This window comes from Salvelinus alpinus, chromosome 2, assembly GCF_045679555.1.
Source record: "Salvelinus alpinus chromosome 2, SLU_Salpinus.1, whole genome shotgun sequence".
Classification (NCBI taxonomy): domain Eukaryota; kingdom Metazoa; phylum Chordata; class Actinopteri; order Salmoniformes; family Salmonidae; genus Salvelinus; species Salvelinus alpinus.
The window spans coordinates 64,271,401-64,299,348 of NC_092087.1; the positions used below are offsets into that span (position 1 = coordinate 64,271,401).

The 27,948-nt window shown below is 42.6% G+C and overlaps 1 protein-coding gene across 3 annotated transcripts; it reads left to right on the plus strand.

Annotated features, from left to right (window-relative positions):
• Positions 1–47: 47 nt before the first annotated feature.
• On the plus strand, positions 48–27,436 carry LOC139566528 (serum response factor-like). 3 transcript variants are annotated; one of them, XM_071387842.1, is made up of 8 exons: positions 48–1,123; positions 11,618–11,887; positions 16,918–17,173; positions 17,717–17,878; positions 20,513–20,617; positions 25,668–25,844; positions 26,801–26,877; positions 26,975–27,436. In XM_071387842.1, exons 1-8 carry the CDS (start codon positions 668–670, stop codon positions 27,056–27,058), a joined length of 1,587 nt encoding a protein of 528 aa, XP_071243943.1. In that variant the 5' UTR covers positions 48–667; the 3' UTR covers positions 27,059–27,436. The 3 variants fall into 3 exon arrangements, with proteins under 3 accessions (XP_071243943.1, XP_071243952.1, XP_071243951.1); XM_071387851.1 differs by lacking the exon at positions 17,717–17,878 and having other exon boundaries at positions 290–1,123; XM_071387850.1 differs by lacking the exon at positions 26,975–27,436 and having other exon boundaries at positions 290–1,123; positions 25,668–25,899; positions 26,801–26,861.
• The last annotated feature ends 512 nt before the right edge of the window (positions 27,437–27,948 follow it).

The window sequence follows — 27,948 nt, forward strand, 5'->3', positions numbered from 1 at the left end:
AAGGAAATGTATGGCTGTATATGGCGGAAAGTAGATCTCGAAAGAACGTTTCCCCAGATAGAATTCATGCGCGCTAAATGTGTGACTCTTGTACATCTCAAATGTATTTTTAAAGGGAGACTATTTCCAGATGTTAATAACATAAATTATCTATTTTTGAAGAGAGAATGGGAATGGTCAAGCGTTTTCGTTGTGAACTATATGGGATCGCGGAGTAATACCAATGGGTGTAAATCGAAATGTCCTTATGTGGAGAAGAGTAGGGGGTTGGGTTTGATTGATTAGTTGTAGGCGGAAACAACTTCTAACTACAATTTTGCACAGTTATGGTAAATTATATGCCATGGACAATTTCTTTCGTTTACACTAATCTGTGCTAATTCATTTGATCGTGTTTCCTAAAGCTCACAGAGAACACGCAACAGCACTATATAGCTAGCTAGCTAGGCTTTACTTGTTGATAAAGTCGCTAGCTAAATGCCATTTAACTAGCTAGGTATCTCTCGGTTAGTTGGATTTCAAGGCAATTTGCACCAACAAATTGAGGAATGGACAGTTTTTGAATAATTTCTGTTCGATCACAACATCGCTCATTTACGCATAGACCCAGTGGGTCCATCGACCGCGGCGGCGCGAGAGGTTTGAAGGCCTGGGGGACAGGTTCGGAATGTTGGGGGGAAACGGGGCAGGAATAGGTACAAGAGTAGGGGGCGCACGACCTGGAAATGGGACTGGGTTGACCGCTCTGCAAGTTAATAACCCAGGAACGAACATGAGTGGTGCGGAAGGTGGAAGGTTTGACGACCGAATCAGAGAATACTCAGCCGAGGTGGTGTACAGCGGCTCTGAACCAGAGTCCGACTCCGGGGATGATGATGATACCATGGGTTCAGCCGGTGACCGAAGAGGGGTGAAACGGGAGAGAGCTGAGATGGAAGTCGCTGCATCGGCGACGTCTGTGGGGCAACCCCCGGGAGGTTATGGTGGTGTCACGGGAGGTGCAACTGGGGCAAAGCCAGGCAAGAAAACCCGCGGACGAGTCAAGATCAAAATGGAATTTATAGACAACAAACTTCGGCGGTACACAACTTTTAGCAAGAGGAAGACTGGCATTATGAAGAAGGTTAGTTGTCAGTAGTCTATCTCTGTTTTCATTGCAGACATGCTGCCAACCTGTGCTCATGCTCCCACACCTGCGCAGACGTTCCATTTCACAAGTGTTGGCGCTGTGGTAAAAATTCCTAAAAACATAAATGTGCTTTTTGGTCTTAATTTAAGGGTAGGCATAATGTTAGCAGTGGGCTTAGGTTTAAAATCAATTTTAAGAGAAATTGTAGAAATAGGCGGGGGCTATGGTAAAACCTAAATGTTGATGACCTGAAAGCTAACAAACGTTAATTGATTTAATCTTTATTTTATCACTGAGTCATACTGAGACCAAGGTCTCTGAATTGCATAAATTACAGGAAAATGCACATCAGCATGCAAGCAGAAAGAAAAACACGGTCATAAAAAACAAACGCATTCATCAGTAATAAGGTCCTCAATCAGGTTTCTGAATTGCGCTAGAAGCACCAGAACATCACCTTTTGAAGATTGTTCAACAAATAAGGTACAAGAAAGGAAAATCAGCTTTTAGTTAACTCAGTAGAGACAGCCATCCCCGAGACTGGGTGTGGTAACTTGTATGACTCAAGTTTAGTAATGATGTTAGGTACAGTGGGACTTTATGTAAAAGGGCTTTATAAATGAGAACATAGCAATGTATCAACCTACGTGACATCAGAGGGCCAACCAACTTTCTGGTAGAGAATGCGGTGATGAGTACTAAAATTGTCGCCCGTAATAAAGCACGATGATAAACTACATCTAACGGCTTTAATGAAGTGGCAGCTGCATTCATATAGGTGATGTCGCCATAGTCTGTTCAGTCGACGTCGTCGGTCCTAATCTGCCTTCTACTATTTAGCGAAAGGCAGGACCTATTTCTATAGAAGCCCATTTTTCTCACCTAACTCATCAATATGCTTTTTAAAATACAGCTTTTCATCTATCCAGATGTCCAGATATTTGTAAGCACGGACACGATCAATATGGACACCATCCAAAGTACATATGCTTAAATCATCAGACATTTTTTTTATGCGCTCTAGAAAACCACATATACTTACTTATAGCTGCATTCACTACTAATTTGACAAAGTTTTTCTGTAATACAATAAAGGCAGACTGGTTCAGATAGAGCCTGTTCAACCGTGGGGGCAATAGCATACGCAACGGTATCATCGGCATACAAGTACAGGTAATTCTTTTTACAGACAAGTCTATTGTTAATGTAAACATTAAAGTACAGGACCCAGAATCGACCCCCTGCGGGACACCTTTTGTAATTTCCAGGAAACCTGATTTAACACCATCAATAGAGATTGAGTTCTATCTGCCAAGTATATTTATTTTATGTGGTAACTTACAGCGAACTCATTTGAGTTCAATGGCGCTATTATAGATGTTATTGATAACACAATGTTTTCATAAATGGTTCTTGATTAGGCTGTCCAGAGTAGCTACTTTTCATGAGCTGCTATATAGTTCCAGGACTTGATTAGCTTTGTAGAGCAATTCAGCTTCTACAGAGGATCAATAGAGACTGACGAGAAGAACATTTTAATGCATTCCAGCAATCACCTCCCCAAGTTATAGCCCAGTAAAAACCTGAGCATGCAAATACTTGCTGCCAAAGCCACTTTCTTTTCAAGGCTGCTCAATATTGTTTGATCTGGCCTGTTTGGTTAGGTATGACACTATTTGCGTTTAGGTTGGGTCATCATGTGTAGGCCGATAACCTCACCCTTGATAAGTCTGTCAAATGGGACTACAGGAGCAGCATGCGTGTGTTCCTCAGGCCTGTGGTCACGTGTCAAGTTAATGTCACATGCACAAGTACACTGAAATGCCTTTCTTGCAAGCTTTACAAAATAACAAGGTAGAACAAAAACATGCAAAAGTAAGAAGCTGTATACAGGGTCAGTTCCAATAACATATTTACAATATGCAGGGATACTGGAGTGATAGAGGTAGGTGTTATAACCTAAAACTTCTTACCTGGGAATATTGAAGACTCATGTTAAAAGGAACCACCAGCTTTCATATGTTCTCATGTTCTGAGCAAGGAACTTAAACGTTAGCTTTTTTACATGGCACATATTGCACTTTTACTTTCTTCTCCAACACTGTGTTTTTGCATTATTTAAACCAAATTGAACATGTTTCATTATTTATTTGAGACAACATCTATTTAATTTATGTATTATATTAAGTTAAAATAAGTGTTCATTCAGTATTGTCATTATTACAAATGTGTATATATAAATATCGGCCGATTTAATCGGTATTGTTTTTTTTTTGGTCCTCCAATAATCAGTATCGGCATTGAAAAATCATAGTCGGTCGACCTCTAGTGTAGAGTCAGTATAAATGTGTGTGCTGGAGTGTCAGTGCTATTTAGCAGTCTTATGCCATGGGGATAGAAGCTGTTCAGGAGCCTGTTGGTGTCAGACTTGATGCAGAGACAAGTCTTTGGCTTTGGTGGCTGGAGTCTAGCGATTTTCCTGGGCCTTCCTTTCACACCACCTGATATAGAGGTCCTGGATGGCAGGGAGCTTTGTCCCAGTGATGTGCTGGGCTGTCTGCAATACCCTCTGTAGTGCCATGCGATTGAGGGCGGTGCTGTTGCCATACAAAGCAATGATTATTTTTTAAATCTTTATTTAACTAGGAAAGTCAGTTAACTTCTTATGGCTGCAATCCCGGTAACGGGATGATATGACAACAGCTAGTCCGATTCTGACGTACAGTCTGCAAAGGCCTTCAGGAGTTAAACAATCCCGCTCAGGGCAGGGGTACTTCACTGATTTTTGTACCCAGGTGTGCTGTATGCAGCAGGGAGGGGCAGAAAAAAAGTTTGGCAACCTCTGTTACAAAACAGGCAAGGAAAGGGGCTACATAAGTCAGTCAGTTGCACAACTGAATGCATTCAACTGAAATGTGTGTTCCACTTTTAACCCATCTCCTCTGATTCAGGGAGTTGCAGGGGGCTGCCTAAATCTACATCCACGGCGCCCGGGGAGCAGTTGTCTTTGGGATGTGGAAGATAGAGTAAGGCGCTACTTTGATGTGCCACATATCTTTGAGCTATCACTGCTCCTCCATGGTGCACTGCCAACGCCCCCCCCCCCCCCCCTCCTTACAGAGCGATACTGTGTGGGTGCCTAGGCAACCACAAGGTTCCTTCCCCTCTGCAATGCCACTTGTGCATATACTGTGTGGGAAAGGGGATACCTAGTCAGTTGGACAACTGAATGCATTCAACCAAAATGTGTCTTCCACATTTATCCCAAACCCCTCTGAATCAGAGAGGTGCAGGCAGCTGCCGTAATTGACGTCGTCAGCGCCCAGAGAGAAGTTGTTGTGTTGCTCAAGGGTGAACGGCAGATCTTTCCACCAAGCTGGTTCGGGGATTCGAACCAGCGACTTTTTAGTTATTGGCCCAACGCTCTTAACCACTAGGTTACCTGCCGGCCCAGGGTTGGTGTGTGGGTGGGTGTCCGCACAAATGACAACCTACAGAAAGTGTTGCTGCAAAGTGGAGGACACAGGAGAGCTAGGCCTGACTCGCTCAATCTCTTCAACTCTATATTCTCCTTCCTATCGTTTTCCACTTCCTGTCTTTGTAGCCTTCTTTTCTAATTAACACTGGTTGTTATCTGATGTCGTTCCAGTTTTATGAGCACCATAACGTGCTTGAATTCATTGAATAGCATACACAGCTAACTGGCCAATGGCTGCTGCCAAAAAGATCCCCTCCCCTCCTACTACTATAGTGCCTGGGATCCCTGAGCTTGTTAGAGCCATGCTTCCTGCTGCTACACAGGCACAATGTTATGCATGGCTGTGGGGTTCCCCTTAGAAACAACAGCTTGTGCTCACCGAGATCCTGTTAAAAGCTTTTAAGAAATGGCTATGCATGGTGGAAGGAAGCTTGGTCTAGGCTGCATTAAGTAGGGCACTGGGTTGTGGTACTAATAGCCTGTGTAGAACAAACATGACCTTCTGACATGCTAAGTAAGGAATCCCGTTAGTTCTATTCATGACATTTCTATTTGCAATGTTCCACAACGTTTGCCATCTAGACTAGAGGTCGACCGATTATGATTTTTCAACACGGATACCGATACCGATTATTGGAGGACCAAAAAAAGCTGATACCGATTAATCGGACGATTTTTATTTTATTTATTTATTTGTAATAATGACAATTACAACAATACTGAATGAACACTTATTTTAACTTAATATAATACATAAATAAAATCAATTTAGCCTCAAATAAATAATGAAACATGTTCAATTTGGTTTAAATAATGCAAAAACAAAGTGTTGGAGAAGAAAGTAAAAGTGCAATATGTGCCATGTAAGAAAGCTAACGTTTAAGTTCCTTGCTCAGAACATGAGAACATATGAAAGCTGGTGGTTCCTTTTATCATGAGTCTTCAATATTCCCAGGTAAGAAGTTTTAGGTTGTAGTTATTATAGGACTATTTCTCTATACCGTTTGTATTTCATATACCTTTGACTATTGGATGTTCTTATAGGCACTATAGTATTGCCAGTGTAACAGTATAGCTTCCGTCCCTCTCCTCGCTCCTACCTGGGCTCGAACAAGGAACACAACGACAACAGCCACCCTCGAAGCAGAGCAAGGGGAACAACTACTCCAAGTCTTAGAGCGAGTGACGTTTGAAACGCTATTAGCGTGCACCCCGCTAACTAGCTAGCCATTTCACATCAGTTACACCAGCCTAATCTCGGGAGTTGATAGGCTTGAAGTCATAAACAGCAGAGCTGCTGGCAAAACGCAAAAGTGCTGTTTGAATGAATGCTTACGAGCCTGCTGGTGCCTACCATCGATCAGTCAGACTGCTCTATCAAATCATAGACTTAATTATAACATAATAACACACAGAAATACGAGCCTTAGGTCATTAATATGGTCAAATCCGGAAACTATCATCTCAAACAAAACATTTATTCTTTGTGAAATACGGAACAGTTTCGTATTTTATCTAACGGGTGGCATCCATAAGTCTAAATATTGCTGTTACATTGCACAACCTTCAATGTTATGTCATAATTACATAAAATTCTGGCAAATTAGTTCGCAACGAGCCAGGCGGCCCAAACTGTTACTGACTCTGCGTGCAACGAACGCAGGAGAAGTGACACAATTTCACCTGGTTAATATTGCCTGCTAACCTGGATTTCTTTTAGCCAAATATGCAGGTTTAAAAATATATACTTCTGTGTATTGATTTTAAGAAAGGCATTGATGTTTATGGTTAGGTACCTTTTTCGCGAATGCGCACCGCATCGATTATATGCAACGCAGGACACGCTAGATAAACTAGTAATATCATCAACCATGTGTAGTTAACTAGTGATTATGATTGAGTGATTGTTTTTTATAAGATAAGTTTAATGCTAGCTAGCAACTTACCTTGGCTTCTTACTGCATTCGCATAACAGGCAGGCTCCTTGTGGAGTGCAATGAGAGGCAGGTGGTAGATTGAATCCCCGAGCTGACATGGTAAAAATATGTCGTTCTGCCCCTGAACAAGGCAGTTAACCCACCGTTCCTAGGCCGTCATTGAAAATAAAAATGTGTTCTTAACTGACTTGCCTAGTTAAATAAAGGTGTCCAAAAATACAGATTTCCGATTTGTTATGAAAACTTGAAATCGGCCCTAATTAATCGGCCATTCCGATTAATCGATCGACCTCTAATTTGAACGTGGCCTTGCACTGCTCTAAGCAACTAATGCACTTGTTCAGAAACATTTACCGCTTACTCTCCTATAGCCTGACTCTCTCCACTCTTGGCCTTTGTAGGACCACAGCCCAGAGACCATGTTCATTGTGCTCTCCAATATCAATAAATACTTGTTAGTTAGAAGATGTGCTTGCTGCCACACCACGTTGCATCAGTGCTAAGGAATTCTGTGTGTTTGTGCCAAAACAGAGTTGTCAGAGCACATTTGTAGAATGTTTGCATTGAATATCAATGTACTGTCATTTTGATTTAGGGATTAAGCTGGTTTGAAAAAGGAATAACTTGTCATACATTAGGGAAATGATTTGGGCTGTGTAGAGCTCAATGAAGCCAGATATGAGTGATTGTCTACAGGTAAAGGGAACAGTTTGTGTTGCTCATGAGTTTGTTTGAATGGTTTTGCATTTATATCAAATCAAACTTTATTTGTCACATGGCTGAATACAACAAGTGTAGATTTCACCGTGAAATGCTTACTTACAAGCCCTTAACCAACAGTGCAGTTCAAGAAGAGTTAAGAAAATATTTACCAAGTGGACTAAAATAAAAAGTAACACAATAACAATAACGAGGCCATATACAGGGGCCACCGGTACCGAGTCAGTGTGGGGGGGTACAGGTTAGTTGAGGTAATTTGTACATGTAGGTGGGGGTGAAGTGACTATGCATAGATAATAAACAGCTAGAAGCAGCAGCGTACAAAAGGGAGGTGGGGGTGTCAATGTAAATTGTCCGGTGGTGATTTTATTAATTGTTTAGCAGTCTTATGGCTTGGGGGTATAAGCTGTTGAGGAGCCTTTTGGTCCTAGCAGAGAAAACGGTCTATGGAGTCTCTGACAATTTTATGGGCTTTCCGCTGACACCGCACCGCCTATTATATAGGTCCTGGATGGCAGGAAGCTTGGCCCCAGTGATGTACTGGGCCGTACGCACTATCCTCTGTAGCGTCTTACGGTAAGATGCCGAGCAGTTGCCATACCAGGCGGTGACGCAACCAGTCAGGATGCTCTCGATGGTGCAGCTGTAGAACCTTTTGAGGATCTGGGGACCCATGCCACATCTTTTCATTCTCCTGGGGGGGAAAATGTTTTGTTGTACCCTCTTCACGACTGTTTTGGTATGTTTGGACCATGATAGTTCGTTGGTGATGTGGACAACAAGGAACTTGAAACTCTCGACCCGCTCCACTACAGCCCCGTTGTTGTTAACGGGGGCCTGTTCGGCCCGCCTTTTCCTGTAGTCCACGATCAGCTCCTTTGTCTTGCTCACATTGAGGGAGAGGTTGTTGTCCTGGCACCACACTGCCAGTTCTCTGACCTCCCTGTAGGCTGTCTCATTGTTGTCGGTGATCAGGCCTACCACTGTTGTGTTGTCAGCAAACTTGATGGTGTTGGGGTCGTGTTTGGCCATGCAGTCATGGGTGAACAGGAGGGGACTAAGTACACACCCGAGGGGCCCCAGTGTTAAGGATCAGCGTGGCAGACGTGTTGTTGCCTACTCTTACCCCCGGGGGTGGCCCGTCAGTAAGTCCAGGATCCAGTTGCAGAGGGAGGTGTTTAGTCCCATGGTCCTTAGCTTAGTGATGAGCTTCGAGGGTACTATGGTGTTGAACGCTGAGCTGTAGTCAATGAACAGCATTCTCACATAGGTGTTCCTTTTGTCCAGGTGGGAAAGGGCAGTGTGGAGTGTGATTGAGATTGTGTCATCTGTGGATCTGTTTGGGCGGTATGAGAATTGGAGTGGGTCTAGGGTATCCTGGAGGATGCTGTTGATGTGAGCCATGACCAGCCTTTCAAAGCACTTCATGGCTACCGACGTAAGTGCCACTGGGTGGTAATCATTTAGGTAGGCTACCTTCGCTTCCTAGGTACAGGGACTATGGTGGTCTACTTGAAACATGTATTTAGACTCGGTCAGGGAGAGGTTGAAAATGTCAGTGAAGACACTTGACAGTTGGTCCGTGCATGCTTTGAGTACATGTCCTGGTAAACTGACTGGCCCAGCGGCTTTGAATGTTGACCTGTTTAAAGGTTTTGTTACCGAGAGCCTCGTCACATAGTCATCCAGAACAGCTGGTGCTCTCGTGCATGCTTCAGTGTTGCTTGCCTCGAAGTGAGCATAAAAGGCATTTAGCTCGTCTGGTAGACTCGCGTCACTGAGCAGCTCGCGTCTGGGTTTCCCTTTGTAGTCCGTAATTGTTTTCAAGCCCTGCCACATCCGACGAGCGTCAGACCCTGTGTAGTAGGATTCAATCTTAATCCTGTATTGACGCTTTGCTTGTTTGATGGTTCGTCTGAGGGCATAGCGGGATTTATAAGCGTCCAGATTAGTGTCCCGCTCCTTGAAAGCGGCAGCTCTAGCCTTTAGCTCGATGCTAATGTTGCCTGTAATCCATGGCTTCTGGTTGGGATGTGTACGTACGGTCACTGTGGGGACGACGTCGTCGATGCACTCATTGATGAAGCCGATGACTGAGGTGGTATACTCCTCAATGCCATTGGATGAATCCTGGAACATATTCCAGTCTGTGCTAACAAAACAGCCCTGTAGCGTAGCATCCGCTTCATCTGACCACTTCCATATTGAGCGAGTCACTGGTACTTCCTGCTTTAGTTTTTGCTTGTAAGCAGGAATCAGGAGGATAGAATTATGGTCAGATTTGCCAAATGGAGGGTGGGGGAGAGCTTTGTATGGATCTCTGTGTGTGGAGTAAAGGTGGTCTAGGATTTTTTTTTTTTCTCTGGTTGCACATGTGACATGCTGGTAAAAATGTGCTAAAACTGATTTAAGTTTGCCTGCATTAAAGTCCCCGTCCACTAGGAGCGCCGCTTCTGGGTGAGCATTTTCTTCTTTGCCTATGGCCTTATAGAGTTAGTTGAGAGCGGTCTTAGTGCCAGCTTCGTTCTGTAGTGGTAAACAGACGGCAACGAATAGTATAGATGAGAACTCTCTATATACAGCTTTTCATTAGGTCTCAAATTACTTTGCATTGAGACCCTGTGAACTCTAGGCCTACATCCTAAATGCAACTTAGTAATTCATCCATTTTGTCTTACACCACTATTCACTGCAACTGTAGGGTAATGCAATATGTGCAGTATAGCCTATCACAAATGTTACAATATATTGATAAATATGCATGCAAGGGCCTGTTAATATCTATTGAAGCCCAACTGATGATCTCCGTATATCCATAGAAACATCAGTGTGCAAGTGCTGTTCGCCGTTAACGAAAGAAGTCTACTCAGACAAACGTCTGTCCGATGGGATTTTTCTTGATTAAGCAGTTCCTTTATTTATTTATGAGAATTTGGCTACTATTTCTAACATGTATCTTGGCATTAAAATTGATCAATGGATGATTAATTTGTGCACTGACAATCACATTCTCTCTTTTATTGTGTTACTGTGAAGTGTATTGCGGTTTCAAAGGCATTTTAGCCCCTTACACTCCCGGAATTTGGCCTATGTGGATAGGGCCCAATTGAAATGTTTCTCACAGAAGAACTATAAAAAGCAGAACCAGAACACAAGATTATGGGGAAATTATTACATTTTGGTTATTTCAGATCAAAGGTGAGGACACTAGACTGAATCCAAACCCAATCACAAAACTGTTGATTTTGTGCATTTTAAATGTATTGTACTTTTCACAGCATTTGTCAATAATGACATATAATAATACTTGGATACTGCACATTCAGTAACATAATAATATTAATTTACCTTTTGGAGTAGGTGCAAGATAAGAAAACGATTACAATGGTTTTGAGTGAGAGGTCGAACTGGTGTCTCCAAGAGGTCACACAGCTCTCCAAACTGTGTACAGTTCCTAAGTACTTTCAATGCACTTTTGACTCAAGGAAAGAACTTTCAACTATAAGGTGCTTTTTTTGAGCTCTCCTAGCTTTGCCATTGAGGAACTGAGTCAAGCACACTTGTAGTTTTTTATTTTTGAACACAGCTCTGTGTCCCCACCGTCAAACAATTGCTGTTTACATTTATATATCGCAATCTGGGTCAGGTGGGCATAATTTGAAAGCTTATTCTATTGCCAACATGGCTAGCCACGTTATAAAATACAATCTCAGTGTTAGGCTTTCAAAAGGCACTTCAGAGAAACAGATTGTAGTTTTGGTGCATATAGAATCAGTGCATTCAAGTGCGTGTTCCGCGTCTAATTTTCTTCACAATACAACAAACATATAAGCTCATTGTGTTCAGGACAACCCAGGGTATAACGCATATCATCCTTGTAACTGTGGATCAAACATAGCGCTCATAAAGCTGGATACTGTAAATTACATGTCTTAAAATATGGAAATGTGAAGCCCACATCAAAGCAGTATTTATTATAACCCTCAACGTCTCATCTTTCAGAACACATCGACACCTCTCGATTTACAGCATTTCCCTCACTCGGACAACAAATGTGCAAAAGTAGCCCAGTTTAGCCGGAAGGATGGGGGGCATCTTGTTGTTGCGCACATGGTCAAGTTTAGAACAGCTGTCAGTCAACCCATACAGCGCTGTGAAGTGGTGAACCTGAGCTCTGTACCATGTATAGCATGTTACTCTACAGCCACTGCGTTCCGATGTAGGCACTTATCAATGACAAACTCTGCCATTTTTCAACCCGTATACGGGATGACAGGGTGGGTGGGTGGAAAGGGCTACATTAAGTTTGATTTAATGCCTGACGCTCTCTCATCGCTCTTCCCACTCCCCCAGGCCTACGAGCTCTCCACTCTAACGGGCACCCAGGTCCTCCTCCTGGTGGCCAGCGAGACGGGCCACGTCTACACGTTTGCCACGCGCAAGCTCCAGCCCATGATTACCAGTGAGACGGGCAAGGCGCTCATCCAGACGTGCCTCAACTCGCCCGACTCGCCGCCCCGCAACGACCCGTCCACCGACCAGCGCATGAGCGCCACAGGCTTCGAGGAGACGGACCTCACCTACCAGGTGTCGGAGGGTGACGGCTGCGCGGAGCCCATCAAGGTGAGGTGGTTAGACAGTCTCCTGGGATTAACGCAACGGATAGCTGCTTCAGAGCACCTGGGTTACCACGCATCGAGTTGCCTAATGCTGTCTTTATGTGGTGATTTTAGCATAGCAGTTGCATGGAGGTGATTTTCAAACTAATAGATCAACAAACATGTTGATGTCACTCTTTGGCCTACTGTGCATAATAATGATAATGTGGAAGAGGTATATTGTTGCTCTGTTCATTCTTTCTCCTGTTGGGAAATGGGTACAGGCTTCAGAACCGAAGAGGTTTGCTAGGTTACTATGCAGTGCCGGAAAGAGAACCAGTGTAGAATGTCTTAACTTGTAGTAGCATTCAGCATCCCTTGAAAAGGGGGTTGGCTGTCTTAATCTCAGACTGTGTTAGAATTAAAGGCACTCGCCAGTGGTAGTTTCACCTTCTTCTGGTAAAAAGTGTGTGGGAGAACAAACTTTCCAGCCAGAGAAACCTTTTGTAGCCACCAAATAAATGTATTTACGCAACAACAAAAATTGTTGGATCAAAGTCACAGTACAACCTCACGGGATATAATATTGCTTAAACGGTAGACATCACTACAGGGTCCTTTAACCAAAGCTGACCGATGGGTTAACTGTTAAGTCTCCTTTAGACTTCACTGTTATTCATGAGCATATGAAAAATAAACACATCTGAAATGCTTCACAGCAGATTGATAAAAATAAGATTTGGCCTCTTTGTCCATATATGGGATGGTTTCCTCTAGTTCCTCTCTTGGCAGAGGGCTGCTTGCATTCCATGTAAGCTGCAGCTGTTTTCAGTGTTGGAGACCGTGATTCTCAAGGAAACGTGGTGAGCTCTATGTTGAGGAGGTTCAGCGACGTACACCTACCCAATGCTAAATCTTTTGCTTGAGTAAATAAAAAGGCCCTCGTTGGGCTAGTCTTGAGCTTTATTGTCCACTTGAGGTCAAAGTTTCATCTCTCACCTGGTTTAATTCAGAGGGGAAGAAATGGTAGCTTCCTCGGATGGTCATGTAGTTGGCTTCATTTACCAGGCACAGGCCTACACTTTCACTTTGGAATTATAGCGTGAGCTACACAAGTTCACATCAATATTTTTTTTTAATTCATGGACGGCCCATTGACCCCCATTTTAGAGCAGAGAAGCTTATGACAAGTGGCAACAAATCATGTCATCGTGATGCGCAGTTAGTTTGATGAAATGGAAACTAATTCTGTGTTAGATTATCAGTGTTTGTGGCTAGGATTCGGGGGATTTTTCAGCTCATTAAGCTTCTTTACTCAACCAAGACTTGCTTTGAAATACAACTGGTTATTGATGAACCACGGTACTACTTCGGCTCACAGCTGATGTGGCGGGAGGTATCCTCACTGTTCACTCTGTGGAGAGGAAATAGCTTTTTAAACGAGGTTAAAAGGGTTGTCTGTCTGACTAGTCACCTCTCAGTCGTGGTGTTGTGCAAAGCACTGATAGAAAGACAGTCCAGACGACGAGGTAGATCCGCACGCTGGTGCAAGGAAGCCGTTGTCAGGAACACTGAAATACAGATGGACAGGGACGCTATTCAGGAGCAAAAGTGGGCTTGGCTGGGGTTCTGGACTCAATCAATCAGACCACAGCCAGACAGACGCCCACAGTCAGTGTCATAACTAGAAACAGGCCATCCAACGCAAACTTAGTAGGGCATAACACTCGTAACCTAGTTTTTCATTGTTTGCTTTACTCTCAGTAAAGAGACAGGCTGTGAGCTCGTTGCGTGGTGGTATTCCCTGACAGGAGGTGAGCCGCGAGGCCCCCGGGTTGTTTGTTTGCTAGTTTTGTCCCCTCATCTCTTTTGGAAGAGACTCGTTCAGCAAATGTTTATGGAGGAGGAAATGGACTTGTGCTCAGAGGGATAACTTGTTCAAATAGGCATTTTTTTTTTTTTAACCTTTATTTAACTAGGCAAGTCGGTTAAGAACACATTCTTATTTACAATGACGGCCTACCAAAAGGCCTCCTGAGGGGACGGGGGCCTGGGATTAAAAGTTAAAAACAAATACAGGCTAATGTAGATGTCCTCTAGAAAGAAAAGGAAACCAAGTGCCCTAGACTAGAATGCACGATAATTAATGCGGTCAGTTGAGTCGGTTTCTTTTTGCAAATATGTTAGTACGTACTAACTCACACTCCATTCCCCAACAGGATTGTGTTCAGTAGGGCACACCGTAGCAAAACGTTTTGCAAACAAGGAAGCAACAATTTTTGTTCTAATTGGACACATTCAGGTAGTACACGTGTCAAACTCATTCCACGGAGGCCCGAGTGTCAGCGTGTTTTCGCTCCTCCCTTGTACTTGATTGATGTATTAAGGTCACTAATTTAGTAAGGAACTCCCCTCACCTGGTTGTCTAGGTTTTAATTGAAAGGGGAAAAACAAAAAATTTAGACACTCGGCCCTCCGTGGTTTTGACACCCCTGAGGTAGTACCTCCCTGTGGGCCCCCAAAACGGCCATGGTTAAAATGTCCCATCGTTGAGAGTTTGATACAGGTTCATTTTACATGCTGTACCTTCAATTCGATACTGTTTTCTAAAGATTTTTTTTTTCTCCTTTTGTAATATATATATATATTTTTTTTTTTGTGTGTGTGTGTGAATCATTTAATTAGGTTTCTGACTGTATATTCAATAGAAATGAGTATCACCACTAACAAATGTTATTTTGACATTTCCATAAGCGCTTCAAACGTTCATTTTTAGCGCTGCTGGAACAAAGGTGCGGCTGAATGCAGCATTGCTGTCGGCACACTTGACATGTCCTGCAGTTGAGTAGTAGCCAGCCAGCCTACTGCCCAAGTATTGCTGTACAAGTTTCCCCTTTGCATGATCTTTTGTTGCGGTTTTTGTTTATTACTAAGCCAAACAGTCACATCTTAGTAGAACTGCGGTACACATCTGCATTTTCTCTCCGCTGCGCTACAAACAGGACACACGTTAACAATGCAGTTGACAGTGAATAAGTACATGGCGACTATTAAAGTGGCACTCCAGTCTCCTTTTCGTCTCATTTAACACCTGATTCACTTGAAGCTGCAATATATCACATTTGGGCAACCTGGCCAAATTCACATAGAAATGTGTGTTTATAAATCTGTCATTCTCATTGAAAGCAAGTCTATGAAGCAGTATATCTGTTTTATATGTGCTATTTCTATGCTTGCTGTACTTACGTTTTTTTTTGCGTCTTTTACTCACCTCATAAGGATCGTACCTTTTTTTCTTTCCTTTTTTTCTCCCCAATTTCGTGGTATCCAATTGTTAGTAGTTACTGTCTTGTTTCATCGCTGCAACTACCGTACGGACTCGGGAGAGGCGAAGGTCGAGAGCCATGTGTCCTCCGAAACACAACACAACCAAGCCACGCTGCTTCTTAACACAGCGTGCATCCAACCCGGAAGCCAGCCGCACCAATGTGTCGGAGGAAACACCGTACACCTAGCGACCTGGTCAGCGTGCACTGCGCCCGGCCCGCCACAGGAGTCGCTAGTGCGATGAGACAAGGATATCCCTACCGGCCAAACCCTCCCTTACCCGGACGACGCTAGGCCAATTGTGCACCGCCCCTCAGAGTTCAGAAACATTTCGACATCAACTGTTCAGAGCAGACTGTGTGAATCAGGCCATCGTGGTCAAATTGCAGTGAAGAAATCACTACTAAATGGCACCAATAAGAAGAGACTTTCTTGGGCCAAGAAATCTGATGAATCCAAAATTTGAGATTTGTCTTTGTGAGATGAGATGCAGTGTAGGTGAACGGATAATCTCTGCATGTGGGGTTCACACCGTGAAACATGGAGGAGGTGTGGACGTGCTTTGCTGGTGACACTGTCTGTATTTAGAATTCTAGGCACACTTAACCAGTATGGCTACCACAGCATTCTGCAGCGATACGCCATCCCATCTGGGTTGCACTTATTTCGGTAAAAAATAAATAATAATAATTAGCAAACATTTCTAAAAACCTGTTTTTGCTTTGTTGTTATGGGGTATTGTGTGTAGATTGATGAGGAAAACATCAACATTTTCTTTGTCCAAAGATTACAACTTATATTGCATTCAGAATTTGGGAGACAATTGGTAAGAAACATTTATTCCAGTTCAACACAAAACACACCGCATTTCATTCAATTTCTATATTTACATACTTTAAGATTTAATCAACATACAAAAACAATATGTGAACATGACGTTAATCCATGTTAGAATAAGGCTGTAACATATCAATGTGAAAAAAGGAAGGGGTCCGAATACTTTTCGAATGCACGGTATATTATCTTAAATATATTTTTAATATATTTTCATTTTATTATTTACTAACCCTACCATCCCTCCCCTAATTGGAGTAAACTAATGGACAACACTACTTAGGCTTCTACTTTCAGCTTATACATACTATATACATTTTACGGACAGTGTATTTTTTTTAACTTGACAATTGCTACCAAAGCAAGCGACCTATTTAGCTTTGATCTTGGTGAGCTACATGAGCATATTTAACTATTTTCTTTGATAGTTTGCCAATTCAAGCGAGGGGTCTTACGCCTCAATTATTTCCCAGCATTGTTTGTTCGAAATTGTATCTAATCTCATCATCGCTGTCTCTCCCCTCCCATCCCCAGACTCAAATCTGCTTTGCTTGATTTTCATAAAGATAGTTAGCATGCCAGCTTGCTCACAAACTACTTGTTTCCAGGAGTTGAAGCTTAGCCCTTCAATGGAATCCTTGACGTGTGTCAGTCACTTGTCAAATCTAAAAACACTCCAACTGTGCTGTGATGGACAGAGCGCATCATTTATCTGCAATCTTTTTCGGCATGAGAGAACTCAAATACATTTGGTTGGTACATCCCCTTATCTGTACAAATTTGGCTATCAAATTATCTACATATCATAACCTACGTAAGTAAATACTCTCTCCAAATGCACTGTTTACAGATCAATATCGTAAATATATCTCTCCTGCTTTCTCCATTTCTCAGGACATGATGAAGCCGACGTTCACCATGGCCAATCTGTCTGCCGGTGTCAACACCCAACCCACGTCGACCTCCTCATCCTCCACTTCCTCCTCCTCCGTGGCCATGCACTTGCAGAACAGCATCCCTGCCACCTGCTGGCAGGTCTCGGCAGGCATCAATACTCACAGTGCCACCAGCAGTGCCAACGGCACGGTGCTGAAGACCTCGGCCACGTCAACGAGCGTCATGCTACCCGGAGGGTTCACCCTCATGTCCGGTGAGTGAAGGGGGGTCTCCTGTTAGATTTTTTTTTTCTCACACTTTCTTTGCCTTATCATTTACCCCCTCCATGTTGCACCCAACTTTATTTACTTCTATTCACCCACCTGAATTGTTCCCTTGCTTCAGAATTGTCTTTTTTTAATTATTGTTTTTGAGAATATTGCACCCCAATAAAAAAAAATCCTCTGGGGCTTTTGGCTGTGTGTGTGTGTTTGCATGTGGTTTGTCTGTTTTGTGTGTATGGCTGTGTTTTTTTGTCTGGCTGTGTTTTATTTTTTTCCCTGTAACGCTTTATTTTTCTGTGAAGCTGTCTGTATTTTGTCTGAGGCTTTGTTCTGTCTGTGAGCCTGTGTTATGTCTGACTGTGTTTGAGTATGTTTTGTCAGTCATGGTGTGTTATCTGTGGCTGTTTTGTTTGTGTGGCTGTGTCCGTTTTCCCTCTCTTCGTCTTTCTCAATGTGTTGAGTTTTCTTGGTCTATGCGCCGGTTCCACTGCGAGAGACCTGTGCACTGCTAATCTTCTCTGCGCGTCCTCTAGGCGCAACGCTTCCCCCTGGCACGCACACCATTCCTTTCAGTCAGCTGCAGGCCCTCCAGGGCCCTTTGGCCCAGACCAGCATCACCACCTCTACCGCAGGGCACACACAGCAGGGCCAGCAGACCACCCTGCTCCGCCTACCTGCAACTGTCTCGCTCACAGGTCAGGGGCTTCTTCACCCCGCCGCGTCGTGTTTTGTTTCCATGCCACGATACTTCCAAGCATCAACTCTCCCTGAATTACAAATCAACCCCTAGCTCCTACACTTTTGGCAAGAAATATGGCACCAATTCTGCCTTTTTAATGAAAGAAATGGTCTGCACAACATAAATAATCTTCAATTATTCATTTATTCTCTGTACGACCGCAGCCGCCTTAAGTGTACAGCTTAACCAATTTTGTTATTTTTTTGACCATTCTGCCTCACCTATCAGAGGACATGATGGAGCTACCACTATTGCTACACACATCCGATCTTCTCCGATCTACAACAAGGAGTTGATTTGGGATTTAGGGTCTCGCTCTCTGTCTGCATGCATCTCTCACTCTAAGATTGTGTCGAGTGTCTTCAAATTGAGCCCGGTTTGTTTGCATCTAGGATCCCAGTAATTTCTCTGTAGCTATCTCTTGTTGCTGTTCAGAACTGTATCTCCCAATATCTCCATGCCTGTCTGTTAGCGTCCTTTTCTAGGTTTGTCTTTGCCTCACTGTCTCTCTATGCATCTCTGTCTCTCTCTGTCTCTCTCTGTATGTTTGTTTGAGCCTGCATCAGTGTCTCTTCCTGGGCTTTAGTCTGTATCTCTTTACATATCGATAAAGGCAAAAAAAAACGAACATTTACAATGCAGTGAGAAAGCAGGTTTGAATGAACTCTTATGAGGTTTAAATATGCTTGCAAGCAGTCACAGGAGAGGCCTCATTTGTTGACGGGACAACGGGTGGATAATAAGGATGGATAATAAAGACTCATGGAAGGGTAAACAGTAGCTATATTTTAGGGACGAGGAGCGGGAGGAGTAGCAGTCAGTGTGTAGATAGGGACAGGAATATAGGAGAGAGGATATTTTGGTCTGTTCACTGGTCAGTGTTTGTTACTGAACTAGGGTGCGTGTGTGGGGTGGGGCGCGCATTAAGGCTGTTACTGATTGTGTGTCGCACCACTGTTTTCACAAGAAATAGAAAAGATGGCTTTGTCCACATATGCAAGCCGACGCCCAGAGTTATTTTTTGAGCAGGGTTAAAAATACCCCCCCCCCCCAGGGTTTTATCAGTTGTCTTAGCGAACGGAAAAAAGCGGGAGTTGAAAGTTCCACACTTGTGTCCAATGTTGTTGTTTTTTCTGCACTTGAGCGTTGTGAAAACTTCCCGCGTGCGGTTACTGTAAACACTGAGGCTGTAGCTACTTTAAGTTACAGTTTTAACAGTGGCTAAGTAGGCTACTGTGGCTATTTGCGCATAAAGTAGGGCTACCAGAGTGGCCTACCATCAAAAACAATGGAGAAAATGCATCCCATAAACTTTTAGCACAGAGATAGAACAGCTATCATTCAGCTTACAGTAGCAGCCAATGGGTGGTGTTCAATGTAGGCCTACATTCCATGATACTGCAGGGTTTGACATTAACCTGTTTATCCACTTGTCCTTCAGACAAGGAGGTGACTGAAAATCTTGTTGTGGTGTTTGATGCAATAATGCACTTTACAAAATAAAATGCATTATTATTACAGAGAATCAGACAAAGTATGCTGCCTATTGGCTACTTAGGCTTGAATAAGTTGTCTCAAAATATAACTCTACCCCTTTTAGAAATGTTAGAAACGTTTTGTGCTCTTGTAGGAAGCAATCACTACCCTATTGCTGACTATAAATTATCTATAACTGGGCTAATAACTCACTAACTAGCAAAGGATATGAACAAAAAGGTGCTACATGCAGCTCTTGCTTTGATCTCAAAACAAGGTCATCTACTCAGTCGCTCATGCTGTAAACACAGTCCAGTTCAAAGTAAATTGCACAGATTGATCTACTGTATGGCAATGGTCTATTTGATTATAGGCCTACTGCAGCTCTGATTGGTTATGCCGCACCGGTCTGTGTAGAGTATGGGCTGAGTCGTGTGTCAATGCGATAGATTCCTATTCTGATGCGTTCTGCCTACAACAAAATCTCTTATAGTTTGTTTTGCATACAAAGTCTTGCATAGTTTGTGTTTCGGTATGTTGCGTTAAAAGTGACTAATATTGCGTTGATTCGATCACAATTGGCACAGTAAAGGGAAACATTGATAGTGTTAACGAACAGGGAAAACTCTAGAAAGTTGAGTCCCGTGCTTCTCTCAGCGGACGTGCGCAGCGTAGATGGAACATTGCTTGTGTCAGTTTTATATCTCACGTGGTGTTCATCTTCATGAACTGTAGTGAAAGTAGGCTAACAGCTGTGCACATTCTTTAAAATTGTCAGTAGTAATATCCCAAGTACTTCATTTGTAAAATCACAACGGCTGAAAATGGAACACATTTTTGTGTTAAATAGCATATATGACAGCTGTATAGATGGGGATTCTGTGTTACTTTTCGGTAGGTCAGTTAACCCTTGCTCAGCCACTTAACTGGTCCACACCACTTCACTGGTACACACTCATAACTAACCCGTTCATATTTACCACCCAACTATAGTGATGTACCTAGCAGAGGTAACATGCAAAGTTGGCCTCTATAATGAGTGTGCAAAAATAGAAGAATAGTTGAATGGAAAATTAATATTCTCACTCTAGGTGTGTGTGTGCGTGTTTCTCAGGTGGAGGGATGGGCCAGCAGCTGCAGGCCATTCAGGTTCACCCCAGCAGTCAGCAGAGCTCTGTGAGCCACAGTGACCTCTCCCACATCACAAGCAGCTCCACAGGTAAACAACAACAACCATACACTCTCACAGCAGCCTGTCTGTGCTTATGAGCCCCTTTTACTATTATGCCAATGTGATTTGAGGGTGGGAAACAGCACTGCGATAATATTATTAGTATTATGAGGAGAGGGGGAAAAAGTTTCATGTTAAATTGCTATATGATGACTAGTAGGCTCTTTACCCCACTCTCAAATGCGACAAGCAGCAGTCTGTTTACAAGTTGATGTAATAATGAAATGGGCTCCTTGATGGACCCAATCCAAAGGAGGAGGGTCTGGAATGACGGGTGCAGCAGAGCCGTAGCCCCATCTAAATCAAATCAAAGAGGGGAAAATAGAGAGACTGACATGAGTGCTACTTCTCAGTGGCAAGTGAATCTGAAATCGACCTCTCGGCTCTAGCTCTTCCTCACTAGGCATTCCTGTAGTTCTGAAAGGACTGGACAGGTATGAACATTATGGTAATTGCTTCTCCTTGCCTTCTCATAGGCAGAGATACTGTATATAATGATGAGATGGTCTTGTCTCCGCCCTAACAATGGGGGGAGTCCCAATGGCGGGAAGGCAGGCGGTCTGCTTATCTTTGACAGATTTTGATGGAGTAAACTTCGCTATTGGGCCCAATTTTTTTTTACTTTTCTGATTTTGGCAATGGGATTGGATTAAATGTTCGATTTTGGTATTTCAAAACAGAAAAACTAAAATGATTCTCATTTGGATTGGGATTTGGTAATCAAATCTGACCTTTAATCAAGATTAACCAATGACGTGTGTGTATATATAAACCCTGGATTGCTGATGCTATGTATTGACCAACGGGAGGCTTTGAAGCCACCGGCCGCCACATTGGTACTCCTCAGAAGGAGCAGTCCTCCATAGGAATGAATGGAATTCTACAGTATTTCATTAATGTTTCAAGGTCAAAATTATGCATATTTCAGTATTTCTTTGTGGACAGTAACATTAGTACTCTTTAAAAATTACGTTGAGGAATAGGTTTTTAAATGTTAATGTTCAGTTCACGTAATATAATTTTAAAAGTATGCATTAAGGTGTCTGTAGTCGAATATACTTGTCAAATGAATGTCGACATTTAATTAATGCGTTTCTAAAGCAACCAAAATGGCTGCGTTGTGGCTTCAATACAGCGCTCCCTGTCAGTCATCCGGGGTTCATACACATCGTTAAAATTATTTAAAGTCCCTATTTCCCTAAAATCCCTATTTTGATGTAAATGGCATGTTATAGAAGGGTCCAAACACCTTTTTGTGTTTCACATGTTTTTGAGAAAGATTAGTGAGGTAAGGCAATAAATAGGCCGTAGTGGCGAAATGTTATGATATGTAAATAATTACCATTTTGCAAATTAACACTGGAGTGATAGATGTGCAGAAAATGAATGTGAAAGTAGAGATACTGGGGTGCAAAGGAGAAGATAATTTTTTTTATGTAAATGAAATAGATAACAATATGGGGATGAGGTAGTTGGATGGGCTATTTACAGATGGGCTATTTACAGATGGGCTATGTACAGGTGCAATGATCTGTAAGCTGCTCTGATAGCTGATGCTTAAAGTTAGTGAGGGAGATAAATCACTGAAGCTGGAGACATATTTGCAATTTGTTCCAGTCAGTGGCAGCAGAGAACTGGAAAGAAAGGCGGCCAAAGGAGGAATTGGCTTTGGGGGTGACCAGTGAAATATACCTGCTGGAGTACGTGCTACGGGTGGGTGCTGCTATGGTGACCAGTGAGCTGAGATAATGTGGGGCTTTACCTAATAAGGACTTATAGATGACCTGGAGCCAGTGGGTTTGGCGACGAATATAAAGCGAGGGCCAGCCAACGAGAGCATACAGGTTGCAGTGGTGGGTAATATATGGTGCTTTGGTGACAAAACAGATGGCACTGTGATAGCAAATTGGATGCAGTCTGAGTAGAGTGTTGTAGGCTAATTTGTAAATGACATCGCCAAAGTCAAGGATCGGTAGGATGGTCAGTTTTACGAGAGTATGTTTGGCAACATGAGTGAAGGAGGCTTTGTTGCGAAATAGGAAGCCGATTATAGATTTTATTTTGGATTGGAGATGCTTAATATGAGTGTGGAAGGAGAGTTTACAGTCTAACCAGACTAGAGGTCGACCGATTAATCGGAATGGCCGATTTTAATTAGGGCTGATTTTTCAAGTTTTCATAACAATCGGAAATCGTTAATTTTGGAAGGCGATTTTTGCCGATTTAAAATTTTTTATTTTTTATTTTTTTCACCTTTTATTGAATCTTTATTTAACTAGGCAAGTCAGTTAAGAACACATTCTTATTTTCAATGACGGCCTAGGAACGGTGGGTTAACTGCCTTGTTCAGGGGCAGAACGACAGATTTTTACCTTGTCAGCTCAGGGATTCAATCTTGCAACCTTACGGTTAACTAGTCCAACGCTCTAACCACCTGCCTCACGAGGAGCCCGCCTGTTACGTGAATGTAGTAAGAAGCCAAGGTAAGTTGCTAGCTAGCATTAAACTTAATCAATCATAATCACTAGTTATAACTACACATGGTTGATGATATTACTAGTTTATCTAGCATGTCCTGTGTTGCATATAATCGATGCAGTGCGCATTCGCGAAAAAGGACTGTCGTTGCTCCGTGTACCTAACCATAAACATCAATGTCTTTCTTAAAATCAATACACAGAAGTATATATTTTTAAACCTGCCTATTTAGCTAAAAGAAATCCAGGTTAGCAGGCAATATTAACCAGGTGAAATTGTGTCACTTCTCTTGCGTTCATTGCACGCAGAGTCAGGGTATATGCAACAGTTTGGGCCGCCTGGCTCATTGCGAACTAATTTGCCAGAATTTTACGTAATTATGACATAACATTGAGCAATGTAACAGGAATATTTAGACTGATGGATGCCACCCGTGAGATAAAACACGGAACGGTTCCATATTTCACTGAAAAATTTTATGTTTTTCGATTTGACCATATTAATGACCTAAGGCTCGTATTTCTGTGTGTTATGTTATAACTAAGTCTATGATTTGATAGTGCAGTCTGACTGAGCGATGGTGGGCACCAGCAGGCTCATAAGCATTCATTCAAACAGCACTTTCGTGCATTTTGCCAGCAGCTCTGCTGTTTATGACTTCAAGCCTATCAACTCCCGAGATTAGGCTGGTGTAACCGATGTGAAATGGCTAGCTAGTTAGCGGGGTGCTCGCTAATAGCGTTTCAAACGTCACTCGCTCTGAGACTTGGAGTGGTTGTTTCCCTTGCTCTGCATGGGTAATGCTGCTTCGAGGGTGGCTGTTGTCGTTGTCCTTCTGGTTCGAGCCCAGGTAGGAGCGAGGAGAGGGACGGAAGCTATACTGTTACACTGGCAATACTAAAGTGCCTATAAGAACATCCAATAGTCAAAGGTATATGAAATACAAACGGTATAGAGAGAAATAGTCCTATAATTCCTATAATAACTACAACCTAAAACTTCTTACCTGGGAATATTGAAGACTCATGTTAAAAGGAACCACCAGCTTTCATATGTTCTCATGTTCTGAGCAAGTAACTTAAACGTTAGCTTTCTTACATGGCACGTATTGCACTTTTACTTTCTTCTCCAACACTTTGTTTTTGCATTATTTAAACCAAATTGAACATGTTAAGGCTAAATTGATTTTATGTATTATATTAAGTTAAAATAAGTGTTCATTCAGTTTTGTTGTAATTGTCATTATTACAAATACATTAAAAAAATTGGCTGATTTAATCTGTATCGGCTTTTTTGTCCTCCAATAATCGGTATCGGCGTTGAAAAATCATAATCGGTCGACCTCTAAACCAGACACCTAGTATTTGTAATTGTCCACATATATTCTAAGTCAGAACTGTCCAGAGTAGTGATGCTTGTCGGGCGGGAGGGTGCGGGCAGAAATCGTTTGAAGAGCATCCACTTAGTTTTACTTGCATTTAAGATCAGTTGGAGGCCACGGAAGGAGTGTTGTATGGCATTGAAGCTCGTCTGGAGGCTAGTTAACACAGTGTCCAAAGATGGGCCAGAAGTATACAGAATGGTGTCGTCTGCGTAGAGGTGGATCAGAGAATCACCAGCCGCAAGAGCGACATCATTGATGTATACAGAGAAAAGAGTCGGCAAGAGAATTGAACCCTGTGGCATCCCCATAGAGACTGCCAGAGGTCTGGACAACAGGCCCTCCGATTTGACACATTGAACTCTATCTGAGAAGTAGTTGGTGAACCAGGCGAGGCAGTCATTTGAGAAACCAAGGCTGTGGAGTCTGCCTATAAGAATGTGGTGATTGACAGAGTTGAAAGCCTTGGCCAGGTCGATGAATACGGCTGCACAGTATTGTCTTTTGTCGATGGCGATTTATGATATCGTTTAGGACCTTGAGCGTGGCTGAGGTGCACCCATGACCAGCTCTCCCCCTTTTGAAGAGGGAGATGACCGCGGCAGCTTTAGAGGTTGTACAAATGAAATTCTCATTCAAACTTTATCCGCAATGTTATATTCCCTTTTGTGTGTTTCTCAAAAACGTGAAATCACAAAGGTGTCTGGACCACCTTCTAAAATAGAGATTTGGTTGTGAAACAGTTTATCCAAACTCAAAGGTACTGATTAGGATAGTTTTGATAACATAAATGTGGATAATGTTGATCCCACTGGAAGGGTGGATATAGAAATGTGAAAGGCACTACAACCGAGAAATGTCAATGTCACTAAGGTGGGGAGATCAAACAACAGTATTCCATCTGAAAACCAAAGGTAACTAATTGTATTAAATGCTTGATTGCGGTATGTATGTGGTCATTTGTTACATTGAGAAGTGTCAAAGAAATGTCATGTACTTGCAGTACAAGTGATATGCAGGCTCTGTTTTTAGTCCTAGTTGCCTTTTTATTAACAGTTTTCTTTTTCACTATGACATGTTCTACATGTTGAAGTCACCATTCATAATTGTATAACTGAACCTTACAGAATATTGATATGCACACCTCATTGCCCGTGTTGTCCTGTCTCCCTGCTCCAGTGAGCCTCCCCACCACCATCGTCACGTCCTCGGTGCCCTCATCGATGGGTGGTCACATGATGTACCCCGGCGCCCACACTGTCATGTACGCCACACCTACGACCTCGTTGGGCGACGGCAGTCTGACCGTGCTCAACACCTTCCCACAGACAGCCCATACGCAGTCCCATGACCCCGGTGAGCCAATCAGAGTCCAGACACCACAACTGGCCTAACGGGGCGCTGATATACAGTGAGCTCAAAGTATTGGTACAGTGACAACTTTTTAGTTGTTTTGGCTCTGTACTCCAGAATTTGGATTTGAAATGATACAATGACTGAGGTTAAAATGCAGATTGTAAATAATAATTTGCAGGTATTTTCATCCATGCTGGGTGAACCGTTTAGAAATTACAGCACTTTTTGTACATTGACCCCCTCCATTTTGGGGCACCAAAAGTATTGGGACAAATTCCCTTATGTGTATTAAAGTAGTAAAAATGTAAGTAGGAAGGTGTTCCTAGTGTTTGGTATAGTCTATCTATGTCAGCTGTAGAGAGACTTGAGCGCATGAGAAAACAACAAGTTTTGATCAGTCAGCTATAGGATAACAAATACCGGCGTTTAGGTGCAGGTAGAGCCGGTTAGCGCTAGCTAGTTGGAGTCAAATATCTATACTGTCGTCCAAAAATATTGCAATATGTAACAATTTTTTTTCTCCCCATTAGTTTTTAGCGTGTCCGATCCTATAGAAATAGAGTTCGGATTTTGGTCCAGATCATCTGACATTTGAGAGAGGACATTCTGACCGGACATTTTATGCTGCTTCGGTGAAACTCTTAGCTCTGTCATTGTTCTCTTGCATTCTGTAAATATAACATTTATTGAAATGGGCTATAACAAATAGGAATATAGGCAATTTTCTCAGAATGTCACCCATGCACTACCCTGCTGTGTGCTGCCTGACTCTGCTCTTTACTGCATGGTGGCATGCAGTCAAGTTGAAATAGCTTAGTCTCGTCTGTCATGTCATGATGTTGTCGCTGTCGACGATGGCTGTCAATCATCCTCAATAGACGATACTATCGTAATCTCGGCCAACCCTACTGGCTCTTATATGCACGATTCATTTTTTGGACTCTTCCCCCCCCCAGGTGCTGTATCGCAGGTGTTCCTCACAGGACATCCTGGGACAGTTCAGATCCCTATGTCAGCAGTGCAGCTCCACCCGGTAATGACACCCATGTCCCTCTGTCATTACTGTCACCTCAACATTACTGTCACCTCAACATTACTGTCACCTAATCCCCTCTCCTTTTGACCTGTAGATGGTGATTGGTCAGCAGTCAAGCAGCAACCTCACAGAGCTTCAAGTGGTCAACCTGGACGCCCATCACTCAAAGGACGATTGACCCGCCCACATATAGACTGCTTTACCCAGACACACATTTGAATGCACACACGCCAGGGGATCACTGACGCCTTGCCAACAGACTGCCACCCCCTATTTATTACTGCCTTTTCACCGCAATCATTTTGTTTTTTAAAATAAACCTTGTAAGAATATGCACACACTTACAATGGTTTTACAGAGAATTGAGGTGTGGTGCCGCCATTTTACTTTGTATATTTGTCTTTTTCTTTCTCTCCAAGACTTTCTTGGCTTGACATATCCACATATTGCTGGGGCTACAGCTTCATATTTCAATCAGAGACGTATAGTGTGTGCACATACCGGTTGTATGTATTTGAACTGAAGAGGTTTTGATATTTTGTTTTTCTTACGAGTGTATTCTCTTTTAAGCCCCCTGTGCATCCTAATGTTGATTACTTATATTTTTCTTATCTTGGCATATGAATGATAACTTTACAATACCAGTTGCTGTCATTAGGGTAATCATATTTTTATTTAATTTCTGGGGGGAAATGTGCAATTGATGCCAGTATCTACTCGCTGATAATGCTACAGTTAAGTAAATATATACAGTTGAAGTCGGAAGTTTACATACACCTTAGCCAAATACATTTAAACTCAGTTTTTCACAATCCCTGACATTTAATCCTAGTAAAAATGTCCTGTCTTAGGTCAGTTAGGATCACCACTTTATTTTAAGAATGTGAAATGTCAGAATAATAATAGACAGGGATTTATTTCAGCTTTTATTTCTTTCATCACATTCCCAGTAGGTCAGAAGTTTACATACACTCAATTAGTATTTGGTAGCATTGCCTTTAAATTGTTTAACTTGGGTCAAATGTTTCGGGTAGCCTTCCACAAGCTTCCCACAATAGGTTGGGTGAA